At 44.9% G+C, this 18,109-nt stretch overlaps 1 protein-coding gene across 1 annotated transcript in view; it reads left to right on the top strand.

Moving 5' to 3' along the window:
• Positions 1-18,109, top strand: part of dlec1 (DLEC1 cilia and flagella associated protein) — a 30,610-nt gene that overhangs the window by 11,548 nt on the left and 953 nt on the right. Inside the window, exons 17-35 of the mRNA XM_073863911.1 lie at positions 6,348-6,478; positions 6,574-6,732; positions 8,869-8,999; positions 9,117-9,270; positions 9,498-9,608; positions 9,708-10,012; positions 11,292-11,350; positions 11,433-11,584; positions 11,665-11,780; positions 11,885-11,955; positions 13,418-13,626; positions 13,726-13,881; positions 13,967-14,086; positions 14,184-14,278; positions 15,330-15,417; positions 15,785-16,000; positions 16,118-16,285; positions 16,892-17,045; positions 17,257-17,371. Of these exons, the coding sequence (XP_073720012.1) occupies positions 6,348-6,478; positions 6,574-6,732; positions 8,869-8,999; positions 9,117-9,270; positions 9,498-9,608; positions 9,708-10,012; positions 11,292-11,350; positions 11,433-11,584; positions 11,665-11,780; positions 11,885-11,955; positions 13,418-13,626; positions 13,726-13,881; positions 13,967-14,086; positions 14,184-14,278; positions 15,330-15,417; positions 15,785-16,000; positions 16,118-16,285; positions 16,892-17,045; positions 17,257-17,371 (2,710 nt within the window). The remainder of the gene's footprint in view (positions 1-6,347; positions 6,479-6,573; positions 6,733-8,868; positions 9,000-9,116; positions 9,271-9,497; positions 9,609-9,707; positions 10,013-11,291; positions 11,351-11,432; positions 11,585-11,664; positions 11,781-11,884; positions 11,956-13,417; positions 13,627-13,725; positions 13,882-13,966; positions 14,087-14,183; positions 14,279-15,329; positions 15,418-15,784; positions 16,001-16,117; positions 16,286-16,891; positions 17,046-17,256; positions 17,372-18,109) is intronic.

Here is an 18,109-nt window from a genome sequence, read left to right as displayed (position 1 = left end):
CAAATCAGCTATATTATTGCTGAGAAGCCGAGCAACAGTGCCCGGCCTGAAACAGCAATGGAACAGCAAACTGTGGCAACGGGACGTGACGTCTCCGTTCCCTTCCTTCAGGGAACGAGGGTTACATACGTAACCGAGACGTTCCCTTTCAGTCGGTCACTACGACGTCACGTCGTGACCGACGAATTGGGAATCCCTACCAAAACGCCACTGCAGCTGAACCCTTCCAGTGCCTGCAAAAGCCCTCCGCCCTCCACATAAAGGGGCGGAACCTAAGGCAAAATGAAGAAGGCCGGTCACTACCTGTTCCTTAACCCACGATAGTGAAGCAGCGAACTGGGGGAAGCGTCTAAACTGAGCGGAGCTAGAACACTGCGGAAGCCATCCCCTAAGAAGGTTAAATGGATGACATAAAAATATATGAAACAACAGACAGGTTGCTCAAAAAAGTCTCTGAACAATACATGGTATGTTGAGAGGTGCAGAGCAGGCTCTGCTAAGGAAAAACGTGGAGGATTAGAACCCCACGGACTTTACACACAAATGAACCCCATGTAGGGGACAAATGTGGACGCCTAGCCTACACAGGTTTACAGAGAATACATCAGTGATAGGTTGACAGCGGATGCTCCGCAACACCAGCTATCAGGGCGGTGGAGGAGAGGCAAAAACTGTTTTTGTGACGTTTTTGCCCCCATGGCCTTCCATATTGGTGCAACTGTACAGCACCAAAATAGAGGCTCCAAGCCGACACACGAGCCGACCCTCGGCATTCTTAACTAGTTAGTAGAAAGAACCCGAGTGGAAACCGGTTCGACACGAACACTATAGAATCTTGTGAACGTATTAGGTGTCGCCCAGCCTGCAGCTCTACAAATATCTGTTAGCGAGGAACCGCGAGCCAGTGCCCAAGATGATGCCACACTGCGTGTAGAGTGGGCACGTAAATTAAATGGACAAGGCACATTCTGCTTTTGATATGCAAGGGCTATAGTATCCACAATCCAATGGGACATCCTCTGCTTGGTGACAGCTTTTCCTTTCTGCTGACCACCGTAACAAACAAAGAGCTGATCTGAGGTCCTAAAACTTTGCGTCCTGTCTATATACACACGTAGTGCACGAACAGGGCATAACAAAGCCATGGCTGGGTCTGCCTCCTACAAAGGCAGTGCTTGGAGATTCACCACTTGATCTCTAAAAGGAGTGGTGGGAACTTTGGGCACAAAGCCGGGCCGGGGTCTCAGAGTTACGCTGGATGCAGCCGGCCCGAACTGAAGGCACGATTCATCGACCGAAAATGCATGAATATCCCCTATCCTCTTAACAGAAGCCAAAGCAAGGAGAGTTAATGTTTTCATTGTAAGAAATTTAACACTCACACTATGCAGAGGCTCAAATGGGGCTTCCTGGAGTGATTTCAGCACCAAGGACAGGTCCCAAGGAGGAATAGAGGGAGGACGCGAAGGATTCAGTCTTCGAGCGCCTCTGAGAAATCTAATGACTAGGTCGTGCTGACCCACTGTTCTACCGTTTACGGGTGAATGGTGAGCTGATATCACAGCGATATCGACCTTAATAGTGGATGGTGACAGCCTATTCTCCAAACGACGCTGGAGATATAAAAGCACAACAATAATCGGGCATTCTCGGGGGTTTTCACTTCGGGAAGAACACCAGTCGACAAACAGGTTCCATTTAAGCGCGTAAGCCTGTCTCGTAGACGGCGCTCGCGCAGCAGCAATAGTGTTAGATACCTCTTGCGGTAAATCACTCATATCCTCCGTGCCCCGTCCAGAGACCACACATGGAGGTTCCACAGGTCGGGGCGCGGGTGCCATAGGGTGCCCTCTTGTTGAGAAAGAAGGTCCTTCCTCAGGGGAATCTTCCACGGAGGGGCTGTCACGAGGAGAGAGAGTTCTGGAAACCAACTCCTGGTTGTCCAATACGGTGCCATCAACAGCACGCTCTCCTCGTCCTCCCGGATTTTGCATAAGGTTTGCGCAATGAGGCTCACCGGAGGGAAAGCGTATTTGCGCACGTTTCGCGGCCAGCTGTGTGCCAATGCATCCACGCCGAGCGAGTCGTCGGCTAGTGAATAGAACAGGCGACAGTGGGTCGTCTCTGGGGAAGCAAACAGATCTATCTGCGCTTTGCCGAAACGTCTCCAAATTTGCTGAACCGCAATGGGGTGGAGTCGCCATTCGCCGGGACGCGCAGCCCGAGAGAGCGCATCCGCCTCTACATTGAGCGTGCCCGGGATGTAAATGGCACGAAGAGACCTCAAATTCTTCTGACTCCAAGTGAGGAGGTGATGGGCGAGATGCGACAGGTGACGCGAGCGTAAACCGCCTTGACGATTGATGTACGCCACGGTCGCAGTGTTGTCTGTTCGAACTAATACATCTTTGCCCCGTAATTCGTTGCTGAAACGGACGAGCGCAAGATATACAGCCCACATTTCCCGGCAGTTTATGTGCCAATGCAGCTGGGGTGTCGTCCAGACCCCCGAAGCCGCAAGCCCATCGTACGTGGCCCCCCACCCCGTGTCTGACGCATCTGTGCATACTATCGCGTGCCTGGAGACCTGTCTCAGAGGCACACCGGCTCGGAGAAACGCACGGTCTGACCACGGAGTGAAAGTGCGACGACACGCAGGTGTAATGATAACACGGTGAATGCCGCGCAGCCACGCTCTCCTCGGGACTCGATCGTGAAGCCAATGCTGAAGCGGTCGCATATGAAGCAGTCCGAGCGGAGTTACAGCTGCGGCTGCTGCCATATGCCCCAAAAGCTTCTGAAATTGTTTCAGCGGGACCGCGCTCTTGCTCTTGAATGTATCCAGGCAAGTCAGAATCGACTGTACACGCGCCTCTGTTAGATGAGCTGTCAAATCGATCGAGTCCAGTTCCATACCGAGAAAAGATATTCTCTGCACGGGGCAAAGCTTGCTCTTTTCCCAGTTGACCCGAAGACCCAAACGAGCGAGGTGTTTTAAAGTTAAATCTCTGTGATCGCACAGCGTCTGACGTGTTTGAGCTATTATTAGCCAATCGTCCAGATACGCGAGAATGCGCACACCTCTCTCTCTCAGGGGTTTTAAAGCCCCCTCCACTACTTTGGTGAATACACGGGGCGACAGAGAGAGCCCGAATGGGAGGACTTTGTACTGGTATGCTCGCCCCTCGAACGCAAAGCGGAGAAACGGCCTGTGCCGGGGGAGAATCGATACATGAAAGTACGCGTCCTTCAGGTCGATAGATGCGAACCAATCGTTTGGACGAATGCATGGAAATATGCGTTTGGGCGTCAGCATTTTGAACGGCATTCTGTGAAGTGCACGGTTCAGCGAACGCAGGTCCAGGATCGGTCGCAAGCCGCCGCTTTTCTTGGGTACAATAAAGTAAGGGCTGTAAAACCCCGACCTCATCTCGGCTGGAGGGACCGGCTGGATCGCGTCTTTCGCCAATAAGACAGCGATCTCCGCACGGAGGACGTGCGCATCGGCAGCTCTCACCGTAGTGAAACGAACGCCGGAGAATTTGGGGGGACGCCGGGCAAATTGGATCGCATAGCCGAGACGAATCGTGCGTAAAAGCCAACGCGACGGGCTGGGAAGCTGTTGCCACGCCCCCAGATACCGTGCGAGGGGGACTAAAGGCACGATCGGTGTACCCGCGGCGGGCGCAACGGAGGTGATCGCCGGTGTGTGCGTAACGGCCGCACCGACAGCAGTGTTGTGTGTGATAACACTCACCTGAGTCCGTTGCTGGGTGGTTGAGTAAGGGAGGCTCTGCTGAAGACACCTCACACCACTCGATGCACCCTCTGGCGAAGGAGGAGGGAGACGATGGGTTATGAGCCCGTAGCTGTCTCCTACCGCCTGAGAAGTTGGAGAGCGCGGTGGGGTTATGAGCCCGTGCGCCGCTCTCGTTCTCCTCTGATGAGTCGGAGAACGAGGGGGGGTTATGAGCCCGCTCGTGTCTCCGGCGCTCATCTGAAGACCTAGAGATGGAAGTGGAATTCGCTCTTTTTGTGAATTTGTGGGTGCCGACTGAAAAGTCGGCGGAACAGAAAAATGAAACAAAAGATTCCCCAACCGGCCCTCCTCCGGTGGGGGGAGTGGTGCCTTCACCATCTCCCGAAAAGCGATCCCCTCCATCTCTAGGTCGCCCGTCTCAGGGCCGCTTAGATCTTCTTTTACCACCCTTTGAAGCGGGCTGAGCGGGCGGGGCGGACTGCTGACGACCGGTTCCTCGCTTCTTAGAAGAGCCCCGGGGAGGAACGGAGGCGGCCGCCGCAGGACGCCCTCGGCGAGGAGCAGGCTGAGGCGCCGAGGTGGATGGGGCAGGCGCAGGACGCTTCCGACGTGGCATGATCTGAGCGATGGCCTCAGTCTGCTTCTTGGCCGCGGAGAATTGCTGCGCAAACTCCTCGACCGTCTCGCCGAACAGGCCGGTCTGGGAAACCGGAGCATTCAGGAGCCGGGTTTTATCAGCGTCCTTCATGTCCGCAAGACACAGCCAGAGATGGCGTTCCTGGACTACCAGGGTAGACATCGCACGCCCGACGGCGCGTGCGGTGACCTTGGTCGCACGAAGCGCCAGATCTGTAGCCGCACGTAGTTCAGAGAACTCCGCCGAGTCGTGACCTCCCGCGTGCAGATCCCTCAGAGCCATAGCCTGGTGGACCTGCAGCAATGCCATGGCATGCAGGGCAGAGGCTGCCTCCCCACAAGCCTTGTAAGCAGCACCGGACAGCGCCGAAGACTGCCTACAGGCCCGCGAGGGGAGAGTAGGCTGGTCCCGCCAGGAGGAAGCGACACCGGCCGGACACAACTGCATCGCGACCGGGCGCTCCACTGACGGGATACCAGTGTACCCCTTGGCATCTCCACCCTCGAGAGAGGTGAGAGGTGAAGGCTGATACGGCCGGTTCCGGGCGGAAAACGGGGTTTTCCACGACCGCGTCAGCTCTTCATGCACCTCGGGGAAGAAAGGCACCGGGGGCGAGGACTGAGAAGCCCTGGCACCCCCGAAGAACCAATCATCGAGGCGGGACGGTTCAGGTGGGGGAGGTTTAGTCCACTCCAAGCCGACCGCCTCCGCCGCCCGAGCGAGCATGGCTGCCATCTCGGGGTCGAACGCGGAACCCGCAACCTGGCCCGAAGGCGGGAGCGGATCCGGATCGACGTCCGAGGCTGACAACCCCCCCTCTGACGTTACAGTGGACATCCCGTCAGGTGGAGGCTCGACAGAGCGCGAGGACACCGTAGAACACGGGCCGCTCGTCTCCATCGGGACCTCCGCTGGCAACGGATCAGGGCGCTGGGAGCTACTGGACGAACCAGCAGACCGACCCAGCACCGTTATACGGAGGTCATCCTTCGCAAGTTTGGTAGCTGCGCCCTTAGCAGCACCAGACTGGGAAGGCGGGGGCCGTTGCCGAAGGAACGACACCCGTCTCCGCAAATCCGCCATAGTCATACCCTCGCAGATGGGGCATGAGCTATCACGCAACGCTGCCTCTGCGTGCTGGAGCCCCAGACACGAAAGACAACGCTTGTGGCCATCCTGGGGGGCGATGAACACACCGCATCCAGAAACGGAGCACGGACGGAAATCCATCTTTAAAAAGACGACCCCGACCGTGACACGAATGAGTGGCTGTCTTTAAAAAGACACAAAGCTCAAACGTGCTGCTCTTTCAGGGAAATCACTCTTTTGTGCGAGCTGGTGAAACACACAGGGAGAGGCAAACGCACTCACTCGAACTCAAGTCCTAAAAAAAGAGACAGAGAGAGAGAGAAAGGGTGGAGAAAACACTGCGAGCCTCCGCTGAGGTGTCTTTGCCCAACCAACTTCAGCAAGCTGAGATTTTTTTCTTTTCCCTTAGAGACAGGATCTACGAAGATCAGTTTAACAGCTTCTCGAGAGCAGATGTCTGCCGGCTTCGAAGCAATAAAAGCTGATTTGGTATTATGCACCTGCGCCTTATATACGCACCTGGCGGGGCGGCGCCGGCATTATGCAAATACCTGCATGCCAAGTTCATTGGCGTTTTTGATAGTTCTCGAAGTAGATAGGTCACCCGCGAAGCGGTTCCCAATTCGTCGGTCACGACGTGACGTCGTAGTGACCGACTGAAAGGGAACTATCACATATATATGTCATATTATATATATGACCATAATGTATGTCTTGGAATATAGCATATAGTCATAATAAGTACTATAATAGTGTACTATAATGATGCTATTTAAATTTGTTTTTTGAAATTAGGACCTTACAACCAGCTTTTCTTTGTATAAATTGCTGATTGATCCAAACTTGTGTGATTACCTACAGAGATAAATGAATGCTTTGACTTGGAGTTGATTCTCACCGGAGGGAAACCAGGTCGTTTTTCCTCCACGCTCCAGTGTCATGTTCAGAACCATCCCAAAACTGTAGGACTGGCCATTGAGGTCACATTTAAGGTCAGAGGTGATGGAAACACCACATCACGAATGCTCAGAAAATAGTGTAATACAGTCTAGTTATAGACTGTAATACATGTTGTGTTGTGTCTCAGGGGCCGTGTTGCACAGTGGGTGTACCCAGTCTGGACTTTGGTTTGCTGCAAATGGGAGATGAGAGCATTTTTACTATCCATATCACCAACAAGAGTCTGTTAGATGCTCACTGGAGCCTAGACGAGCTGCCCAATAGACAGACCCTCAACGAAGGACTGGTACAGCACTGTTTATATGCTAGAAATTATGTTTGGAGTTTATTCAATAATAAAAATATAGTAAATAATAAAGCTTTGTATTATGGTACAAAGTGTTGTTGCTATTTTTAATTGATCTAACTCTTAATTATTTTTCTTGTTACTTAATTAAATAACATACTTAATTTAGATGTTATCACATGAAGGCTAATTTAGGTGACCCAACAACGTTGTGAGTAATATATTAAAAAGTTGTTGAATTAAAAAATCATGAAGGTCCTGTAAGTTTTAGAACCCTAAATTTGCTTCTTAGTCCAAAAACAGCTTTTATTGGAACCAAGCTGCCAAAATGATTTTTGTCTTATGACATCATAGTGTCTGTCAGTAATGTCCCAAAACACGTGTGAGTAACAATGTTTTTACCAAGCATGTTTCTGCTTTGTCCATTTGTCATTTGACATAAACTAATGAATGAAATGACATACACTCACCTAAAGGATTATTAGGAACACCATACTAATACTGTGTTTGACCCCCTTTGGCCTTCAGAACTGCCTTAGTTCTACGTGGCATTGATTTAACAAGGTGCCGAACGCATTCTTTAGAAATGTTGGCCCATATTGATAGGATAGCATCTTGCAGTTGATGGGGATTTGTGAGATGCACATCCAGGGCACGAGGCTCCCGTTCCACAACATCCCAAAGATGCTCTATTTATTGGGTTGAGATCTGGTGACTGTGGGGGCCATTTTAGTACAGTGAACTCATTGTCATGTTCAAACTCATTTGAAATGATTCAGGTTTTGTGACATGGTGCATTATCCTGCTGGAAGTAGCCATCAGAGGATGGGTACATGGTGGTCATAAAAGGATGGACATGGTCAGAAACAATGCTCAGGTAGGCCGTGGCATTTAAACGATGCCCAATTAAGGGCACTAAGGGGCCTAAAGTGTGCCAAGAAAACATCCCCACACCATTACACCACCGCTTCCAGCCTGCACAGTGGTAACAAGGCATGATGGATCCATGTTCTCATTCTGTTTATGCCAAATTCTGACTCTACCATCTGAACGTCTCAACTGAAATCGAGACTCATCAGACCAGGCAACATTTTACTAGTCTTCAACTGTCCAATTTTGGTGAGCTTGTGCAAATTGTAGCCTCTTTTTCCTATTTGTAGTGGAGATGAGAGGTACCCGGTGGGGTCTTCTGCTGTTTTAGCCCATCCGCCTCAAAGTTGTGCGTGTTGTGGCTTCACAAATGCTTTGCTGCATACCTCGGTTGTAACGAGTGGTTATTTCAGTCAAATTTGCTCTTCTATCAGCTTGAATCAGTCGGCACATTCTCCTCCGACCTCTAGCCTCAACAAGGCATTTTCGCCCACAAGACTGCCACATACTGGATGTTTTTCCCTTTTCACACCCTTCTTTGTAAACTATAGAAATGGTTGTGCGTGAAAATCCCAGTAACTGAGCAGATACTCAGACCCGCCCGTCTGGCACCAACAACCATGCCACGCTCAAAATTGCTTAAATCACCTTTCTTTCCCATTCTGACATTCAGTTTGGAGTTCAGGAGATTGTCTTGACCAGGACCACACCCCTTAATGCATTGAAGCAACTGCCATGTGATCAGTTGATTAGATAATTGCATTAATGAAAAATTGAACAAGTGTTCCTAATAATCCTTTAGGTGAGTGTACATTTATGTTTTTAACCAAAATGACCCATATTGTTTTTAGTGAGCATCACAGCAGAATTGCTGTGCAGTAATGCAAAACACAGCAATGGTTGTTTACTTCCTGGTCTTGAATGCAGCATACCTACCAAAACAGCATATTTCAAAGAGAGGGTCAAAACCAGGATAGAAAATAGCCCATTACTTCTAAACTATGACGTTTTTGATGTAAAAATCTTGTTAAGCTTATAACTGAACCTCGAGAACATAATATAAAAATGCAGTTCATGACACCTTTAACCCCTACAGACCTGATTTTTCAGGTTTTTAATCAGTGTTCCTTATTTCGATTGGTTGATCTGCTTTTTTATTGGTTTGAACCACAAAACATGATGTCCATTTCAGTGGACGCTGGGTCTGAAGGGGTTAAAATCTGTCAGTAACGTTTTTTTTGTATGCATTTCTGTTTGTGTGTTTAGGTGGATATAAAGCCAAGTAAAGGTCTTCTGCCTCCTCTGGAATCGTGCAGTGTGGATATAACCTTCAGAGCTTTATACTGCCAGTGCTTTGAGTCTGTCCTACAGCTTACTGTGCTGAATGGGACCGGCTGGTGAGCAAATGACTTCTTACTGACCTCTGCACAGAAAAAACAAAATATGGAAAATTACACATAATGAAAAGAGTTTTACTGACGTCAGATATGACATTTGTGTTTGTTTGTCCTCAGTCACCTCTCTTTACGGGCAAACGTTCAGTTACCTCAGGTGTGTTTATTGGATCGCAAATTGGTATTTGCTGATCTGTATGTAGGAGTTCCACAGAAGGGCACCGTTACCATATTTAACCAAACACTATTGCCAGCCCACTTCAACTGGAGAAAAGTGAGACAAAGGCCTATGGGTCCATATGTAGCTCAGTTCACTGTGTTTTACATTAAATCAGTGGTTTTGAGGTTCAAAAGAACACATTTGAATGCACATTTTAAAGTAATGCTATATTAATAATACATGTATCTCCTATGACTAAAGTTTGGAACAGTGTTTGATCTTCTCAGTCATACTATTGGACTAGAAAATCTGTCATTTTCAGGGTATTTTCTCACTTACAGCTCCAAGGTGCTCAAGCACATCTCTGCTCTGCAACCTTCAACCCATCTGCTGGCACCCTGGAGCCCAATGGCAAAACGGAAGTTTCTGTATTATTCACTTCTCATACTGTTGTACGTACCATCACTGTAATGCTACAAGCACCCATTGCTTTTCACAAACCACGTCATTCATGCAACTCAGTGCTGTTAAATGTGTTTTTATTTTTTCAGGAGGAGCTGACTGAAGTGACTGCAGTTTGTGAAGTGAAGGGAATGAAGGGTTCATTGGTACTTGGCTTTTTCTGCAAAGCCAAACCTCTCACTGTTTCTTACTCGCTGCCTCAGACTGACTGTGTTAATGAGGGTGAACACCATCCAATCATGCTGGACTTCACAGAACAAAAGCCAGTGCTCATTGGACAGTCTGTTAAGCGACAGCTATTGATAACCAATCACACCGCTATTACCGCGCCTTTCACTGTGGAGGTGGAGTACTTCACGGGGGTACCTTCACAATCATCTGAAAACTTACAAAGGTATGTATACGTAACATGTATATATACACTCACCTAAAAGGATTATTAGGAACACCTGTTCAATTTCTCATTAATCCAATTATCTAATCAACCAATCACATGGCAGTTGCTTTAATGTATTTAGGGGTGTGGTTCTGGTCAAGACAATCTCCTGAACGCCAAACTGAATGTCAGAATGGGAAAGAAAGGTGATTTAAGCAATTTTGAGCATGGCATGGTTGTTGGTGCCAGACGGGCCGGTCTGAGTATTTCACAATCTGCTCAGTTACTGGGATTTTCACACACAACCATTTTTAGGGTTTACAAAGAATGGTGTGAAAAGGGAAAAACATCCAGTATGCATCAGTCCTGTGGGCGAAATGCCTTGTTGATGCTAGAGGTCGGAGGAGAATGTGCCGACTGATTCAAGCTGATAGAAGAGCAACTTTGACTGAAATAACCACTCGTTACAACAGAGGTATGCAGCAAAGCATTTGTGAAGCCACAACACGCACAACCTTGAGGTGGATGGGCTACAACAGCAGAAGACCCCACCGGGTACCACTCATCTCCACTACAAATAGGAAAAAGAGGTTACAATTTGCACGAGCTCACCAAAATTGGACAGTTGAAGACTGGAAAAATGTTGCCTGGTCTGATGAGTCTCGATTTCTGTTGAGACATTCAGATGGTAGAGTCAGAATTTGGGTAAACAGAATAAGAACATGGATCCATCCTGCCTTGTTACCACTGTGCAGGCTGGTGATGGTGTTATAGTGTGGGGGATGTTTTCTTGGCACACTTTAGGCCCCTTAGTGCCAAATGGGCATCATTTAAATGCCACGGCCTACCTGAGCATTGTTTCTGACCGTGTCCATTCCTTTATGACCACCATGTACACATCCTCTGATGGCTACTTCCAGCAGGACGGTGCACCATGTCACAAAGCTTGAATAATTTCAAATTGGTTTCTTGAACATGACAATGAGTTCACTGTACTAAAATGACCCCCACAGTCACCAGATCTCAACCCAATAGAGAATCTTTGGGATGTGGTGGAACGGGAGCTTTGTGCCCTGGATGTGCATCCCACAAATCTCCATCAACTGCAAGATGCTATCCTATCAATATGGGCCAACATGTCTAAATAATGCTTTTTAGCACCTTGTTGAATCATTGCCACTTAGAATTAAGGCAGTTCTGAAGGCGAAAGGGGTCAAACACAGTATAAGTATGGTGTTCCTAATAATCCTTTAGGTGAGTGTATATATAAAGACCGCTGACTTTTGATTTATTTTAGAAGCCCCGTCCCTCTCCATTCTGCTCAAGCTAAAAAAATTCAGCAGAAAGCATATGAGGGTAGGTGCAACCTGTTCTTTACTGTTCTCTATTTTTCGGGAGGTGAAAAGGGAGATTAATGATTCCTTTTTGTCGCTTACAGAATTTGTACGCTGCCAGCTTGCCCATGGAAAAGGTGCTGCATTTTTTGTTGAACCAAACAGTGGAACGCTTGGTCCATTTGAGAGTCTAACTATCAACATCATTGCTTTTACCAATATGTGGGGTGAATATCAGGACAATCTCATATGTAAAGTAAGTCATAAAAAAATAATTTTCATTTTTCAAATCAAACACCATATTCGATTAGAAGTGTGTTATTGCCTTTTTTTCAGGTTGGTGACCTGGATCCAGCTTCTGTGCCGATCCAGATGTCTGTGAGGGGGTGTCCAATTTACTTTCAGTTGATCGGACCACAGCCTAATAATCAGAACCATGGTCCTTTTATAAGGTCATTGACCATAGAGGATACATCTGCGTGTCTCCAGATATCTTGCTGACTTTATAGATCTGGATGCAAACATGCTCTTTAACATTTATGATTGACCTTCACAGATTTGGAAGCCATGTTTCTGGAGGAGACACCGTGTCACGCTCTTTACGGCTCATTAACACCAGTCCTTACGGTAAGCTGAGCATTACATATGGCATCACATATGGCCTGCATATTTAGGTGTAATATAATTTTGTATAAACAAATTATGTTTTTTGAGGAAAACATTGCAGGATTTTTCTCATTTTAATGGAATTTAATAGACACCAACAATTAATACTTAACTCAACATGTAACAGTTTTTTTCAACTGAGTTTCAAAGGACTATAAACAATCCCAAACGAGTCATAAGGGTCTTATCTAGCAAAATGATTGTCATTTTTGACAAGAAAAATAACAAATATGCTCTTTTAAACCACAACTTTTCGTCTAGATCCGGTCCAGCACGACCTAACGTAAATGCGTATAGTGACGTAGGGAGGTCACGTGTTACATATATAAAACGCACATTTGCGGACCATAACAATAAACTGACACAAAGACATTAATTAGTATCAGTTGACATACAACAACGTAGGACAGTCCTCTTTCAACACACTTGTAAACACTGAGGCAGAGTTTCGCGTTCATCCTCTGTGACCTCTTGACGTCATGACGTATTGCGTGGGGCGCATCACGACCGGATCTAGACAATCGTTTTGCTAGATAAGACCCTTATGCCTCGTTTGGGATTGTTTATAGTCCTTTGAAACTCAGTTGAAAAAAACTGTTACATGTTGAGTTAAGTATTAATTGTTGGTGTCTATTAAAGTCCATTAAAATGAGAAAAATCCTGCAATGTTTTCCTCAAAAAACATAATTTCTTCTCGACTGAACAAAGAAAGACATCAACATTTTGGATGACATGGTGGTGAGTAAATTATCTGGATTTTTCTTTTAAGAAAATGGAATATTCCTTTAAATTAAATAACCCCAAAAAAAATGTATGCAGTATTTCACCCAACAATGGGTTAAAACAACCCAGCACTTTGCGTTGAAACTACCCAGCAGTGGCAGCCGGTGACTTCTTTTTTTCGAGTTCATTACAACATGTATGCAGCCGAGTGATCCTATGTGCATCTTGTGTCTTCTTGTCAAAATAAGTGTCTGCTGCAGACGCGTCTAAAGGGTTTATGATAAAAGAGACGCTTGCGTTTGCCAGATACTCGCATAATCTCATGCATAATCAGAGTTTACTGTTAAGGGAGTGTCATGCGTGTATTTTGTGAACGTGAGCGTCTCTTTTATCATAAACGGTTTTGACGCGTGTGCAGCAGGCCCTTATTTTGACTAAACACGTGATGCACATGGTTTACATGACGCAACAAACACATTTTGAATACGCAAGCAACACACGACACTACGAACACTTATTTTGAATTAGCGCTCCTCGGATGAGCAGTCACAAGCCGCCACTGCTACCCAGCATAAAACCGATTAGGGGAATTCATTATGATACATTATAACAAAAATGGAATCTATGTATTATATAGTATAAGACACACCGTCATGTGTAAAATTACAAAAGTTTACAAAAGCACATTACTTGCTTTCAGATATCCGCATGGACTGGGTGACCTACAACCTGGAGGCTGGAGACAGTAAGTTGATAGATTTGTTGGTTGCATGTGGTGAAGCATTTCCTCTGAAGGATGCTGATGGAAATGAAGTTGTTGGGCTGAATCCATGCGTCATGTTCCCATCATGGGATGAGAGCCACACCCTTAACAGGGAAGACACATTCTCATCCATCATGACCAAGTCTGTGAGTCTTAACTAATTAATATTACCAACAATATTGAGATGGGTCTTTTATTGTATCAACCCCTGCAGTCTAAAATGCAAGCTTTCCCCTCTTTTGTAGGATGGTTTTGAAGAGGATGAGGAAGAAAGTGATGAGGAGGAGGACAGTGAAGCTCATGTGTCTCAGGCCACAGGCAAGAAGCTGTTCTCTGTGTTCCTGAAACCTCATGAAGGAAATATCGCAGATTACCCATACTGCATCACTCCACAGCAAACAGTAGGTCTATGGGAATAGCAATGTCACCTTTTGCCTAGTCTTTATTTGTTTGTATGGAAAGATATTTCAAAAAGTTTTATTACAGGTTGTTCCAGCAGGGGGTAGTAGCTCTATACATTTGTCTTTTACCCCTCTGATCCTGTCAGGCTCAACCGATCAAAGATGTTTGGGTTATGCTCTAGGTTACATGAGCTTGGACTCCAAGGTATGCTCCAAATTTCTCATTCATAACAAAGGGGCCGATTGAAAGCCATCAGTTTTACAGTGAAGATAATGTAATACCTCTCTTTTATCTCTCTTAGATGGCATCATTGATCCCAGGCAAAGTGGAAAGAGCCCAAGGCTATGAGCTACAGCCATTGAGGTTGGACATGCAGGCTTATGTTAAACCTGCCATGTGAGTTGCAGTTGAGACTCAGACCTAAAATCACAGCCGTATATAGAAATCACAATTATATCGATTCAGTGGTCCGCGTTTTTTTTTTTTTGACTTAAGAATTACACAGAAACCACACAAAAAACACTAAGGGGCGGTTTCCCGGACAGGGATTAGACTAGTCCTAGACTTAAACACTTTTTAGAGCTCTCCAAACTGAAAACAACTTTCACTTACATATCTTAAAATATATCAGTGCCCTTTGTTTTACCTCAAAATGCACACAGGTAATGTTTTTAGTAAGGCATGTTTGTTAAAACTAGTTATATTTCCTATTTAAACTAAGGCCTAGTCCTGGATTAAGCTAATCCTGGTCCGGGAAACCACCCCTAAATATCATATATGCCATTGCAATAACTCACAACACAGTAGTAACCACATAACAACCACCTACTGCACCGTTGCATTATGGTGGCAAAGGCAGCCAGTGGCGGCTCGTGACTGCTCTTCCGAGGGGCGCTAATTCAAAATAAGTGTTCGGGGTGTGGTGTGTTGCTTGCGTTTTCAAAATATGTGTTTGTTGCGTCATGTAAACCATGTGCATCACGTGTTTTGCTAAAACAAGTGCCTGCCGCACACGCGTCAAAACCGTTTATGATAAAAGAGACGCTGACGTTCACAAAATACACGCAAGACACTCCCTTAACACTAAACTTTGATTACGCATGAGATTATGTGAGTATCTGGCAAACGCGAGCGTCTCTTTTATCATAAACCCTTTAGACGCTTATGCAGCAGGCACTAATTTTGACAAGACACGTGATGCACACAGGATTTCTCTATGCGCACATATTTTGAAATTATGAACCACACACATGACGGGCTACATACATGTTGTGGCGAACTTCGCATCGAGCGCCCTCGAAAAAAGAAGTCACCGGCCGCCACTGAAGGCAGCCATGAATTTTGCATGATTCGGAAATGTAAAAATCTTGTTTTTAGAAAGCATTTTCTGCACCTGTTGAGTAAGTGACTTTACACAGTAAATATGTGTGTGTGTGTGTGTGTGTAGTTTGTCAGTGCAGATGGAAGAAGATGCAGACGGTCTGACATTCACTGCAGCTGCCAGTGATACACTAGATAGAGAAACACGCAAACAGGTGCAGTGAAAGCAAAATACATGTGACCGTATCTGTGAAATCCAGGCTAAAGTCTCATAATCTAAATATGATATTAGGAGCATCAAAATTTGATTTCAATCATTGATTTCACTTTAATTTTTTAATATTTTAACATGACCTCACTTAGTCAATATTAAAGATGGCAAGGTTATATTTTCACAGAATGTTCTTAATATTATGTAGGTTTATATTATGTAAATTACAAAAAAATACTTTAGCTGGGTTTTCACAGGTAGGGTCACAAAATATCCAAATTAAAAAATGAGAATATTCAAGTACTAGAGTGGCTATTGGCAATGTAAGGGTTTAGGTGAACAGAATTGATTTTTACTTTTCTGAACCATAGAGGGAATCCAGGATAACACGAACGTTCCAGCTGAAGAACAATACAGAGATGACCTTGACTTTCAGGCTGACTACTCACCCTCCATTCTCAGTTCTTCTGCCCCATCAGAAGATTAAAATGACCACCAGCTCACCCCCTCACAGACACACACATGGACTGTCGGGGTCAGGAGACGAGCAGACGTCACTTCTACTGCAGCCCAAACATGACATGCAGGTCTGTACACCCGTGTTAAGATCCCAAGGTCTTTAAACATCGTTTCTGTTTACTTTTTTCTTTATGATTTGTAGATGTCTGCCACAGTATATGACTTCAGAGTATTTGAATCTGTAGGTTAAAGTGGCTTTTCACAATTCATCTTCACTCTTAAACTGTCTGACTGAATCGTGTGAGGAATCAGATGCTCGACTCTCTGCTACCCTTCTGTGTAACGATGCTGGAGAGAGGAAACTAGAGTTTAAGCAGAGTTTGACCATTCAGTACAGCAATAACAGTACACAGGTCTGAATGCATGTTTTCTAGTACATACTATAGTCATAATTCTTATTATTATCAGGGTCAGCCATGACTAAAATCTAAATAACTTTTCATTTTAATGTGATACCAAATCTGTAAAACAGGTACACGAAAAAAAATAAAAGCTGGATTTACTTAAAATATAGTGCATAATTTTTGCATCCATTTCCAGCAATTTATACAATTACTTAAAATTTCAAGTAAAACTTACTTAAAAAAGTGGATGCATTATTTTTTTTTACAGTGTAGCTGTTTATTATTGGCTATGATTTAGTATACAGGATGTTTTACTGTCTTGTAGTTTACTGAAAAAAAAGATTAATTCAATTTACTAGATTGTTTTAAGGTAAGTGGTTGCAATCAATTTATTTAAGCTACATTTAAACAAAAAAAATAGTAAAATAAAACAAAATAAAACACTATTTGTTTAAATGTAGTTTAAATAAATTGATTGCAACACCTTTAAAAAATTTAGTAATTTGAATGAATCATTTTTTTCAGTGTTAGGTCAGTGCGTAAGTTTGTAATTCTCACTTACTGTTGTATAAGTATGTATGTAATAAATACTGTTGTCTTTATTCACTATTTCAGACAGTATTCCTTTGCGCTCACCTGGCATTACCCACGCTGCACCTTTCCACTGACATTGTGGATTTTGGCACCTGCTATGTCGGACAGACAAACATCAAAGAGGTGTACCTCTATAACAGAGGTGGATCCTGTAGCTACTGGACTGCACTTGCAGGTTGAAAAATAAAGGCTTTGGAACAACTTGCCATTCTCACTTTTACAAAAAGTCACTAGTTTTGACAAATATATGGGAGGAGCTACCAGGAAATTGCATTAGCACTGACAAACAGTTACAACAATAGCACATACAGTAGTAGTTGTCATCTTTTTCTTGGGTTGCAATTACTAAAGTATGTAGTCGAGCTGGTTTTTTGTTGTGTTTGTAGATGCTGAAGTTGGGAATGAGGTGTTTAAGGTGAGTCCAGACTCTGGTGTGTTGAAGCCACTTGGAGATCCAGCACCATTCAGCAGACAGCTGTTGCAGATCAGCTTCACAGCCAGGTACAATCCAATTCAATTCAATTTTATTTATATAGCGCTTTTCACAATTAATAATTGTTTCAAAGCAGCTTTACATTAAAAGAAGCATGGGAAACACAGAAAAACGACAGTAGCAAAATACAGCGGCTAAGAATAAACTTTACAAGCGAGCGTGTTAATAATTTATCGTATACAAGAGGGTGCTAAGTTAAGCCAATGTCGGCTGACTCCCCGCGGTTGAAAAAACCCCTAGGAGAAAAACCTCTGGGAGGAACAAAAAGTCCTGGGAGGGAAAAAACATATATATTGACGTAATATATGTGGTGTGTTGACCTCCACGGCAGCCGGAACTGGGTCTGATGAGACAGGGAGAGAGAAACAAAATCCTATTAACGTAGGGGCCGTTCACATGTAATGCAAGTGTCACACAGTGTTGTGTTTTAATATATGCTCGGTTCCAGACAGGCTAGCTATTGCGGCATTAGTATATTACCCAGAAGAGTTATGTAAATGCTTTGTTCCGTACAAGCTAACTATTGCGAGATAAGTATAATTTACTAAACAAATTATGTGAATGCTTTGTTAAAGAAAGTAGTTTCAATCCACCTCATATTTTTTTAAATGATGGCTATTTATATTATAATTAACTTTGTAGAAGAGATTATTTTTAAACAATATTTAACTAATATAATTCAAATGTACAATAAAGTAGAATTAAAACAGATGGCAGATAGTAGGTAAAGACAATCTGAACGTGCA

This window comes from Misgurnus anguillicaudatus, chromosome 25 (assembly GCF_027580225.2).
Source record: "Misgurnus anguillicaudatus chromosome 25, ASM2758022v2, whole genome shotgun sequence".
Classification (NCBI taxonomy): Eukaryota; Metazoa; Chordata; class Actinopteri; order Cypriniformes; family Cobitidae; genus Misgurnus; species Misgurnus anguillicaudatus.
The sequence above is the reverse complement of the archived record's forward strand: the minus strand, read 5'-3'. Positions and strand labels throughout refer to the sequence as shown.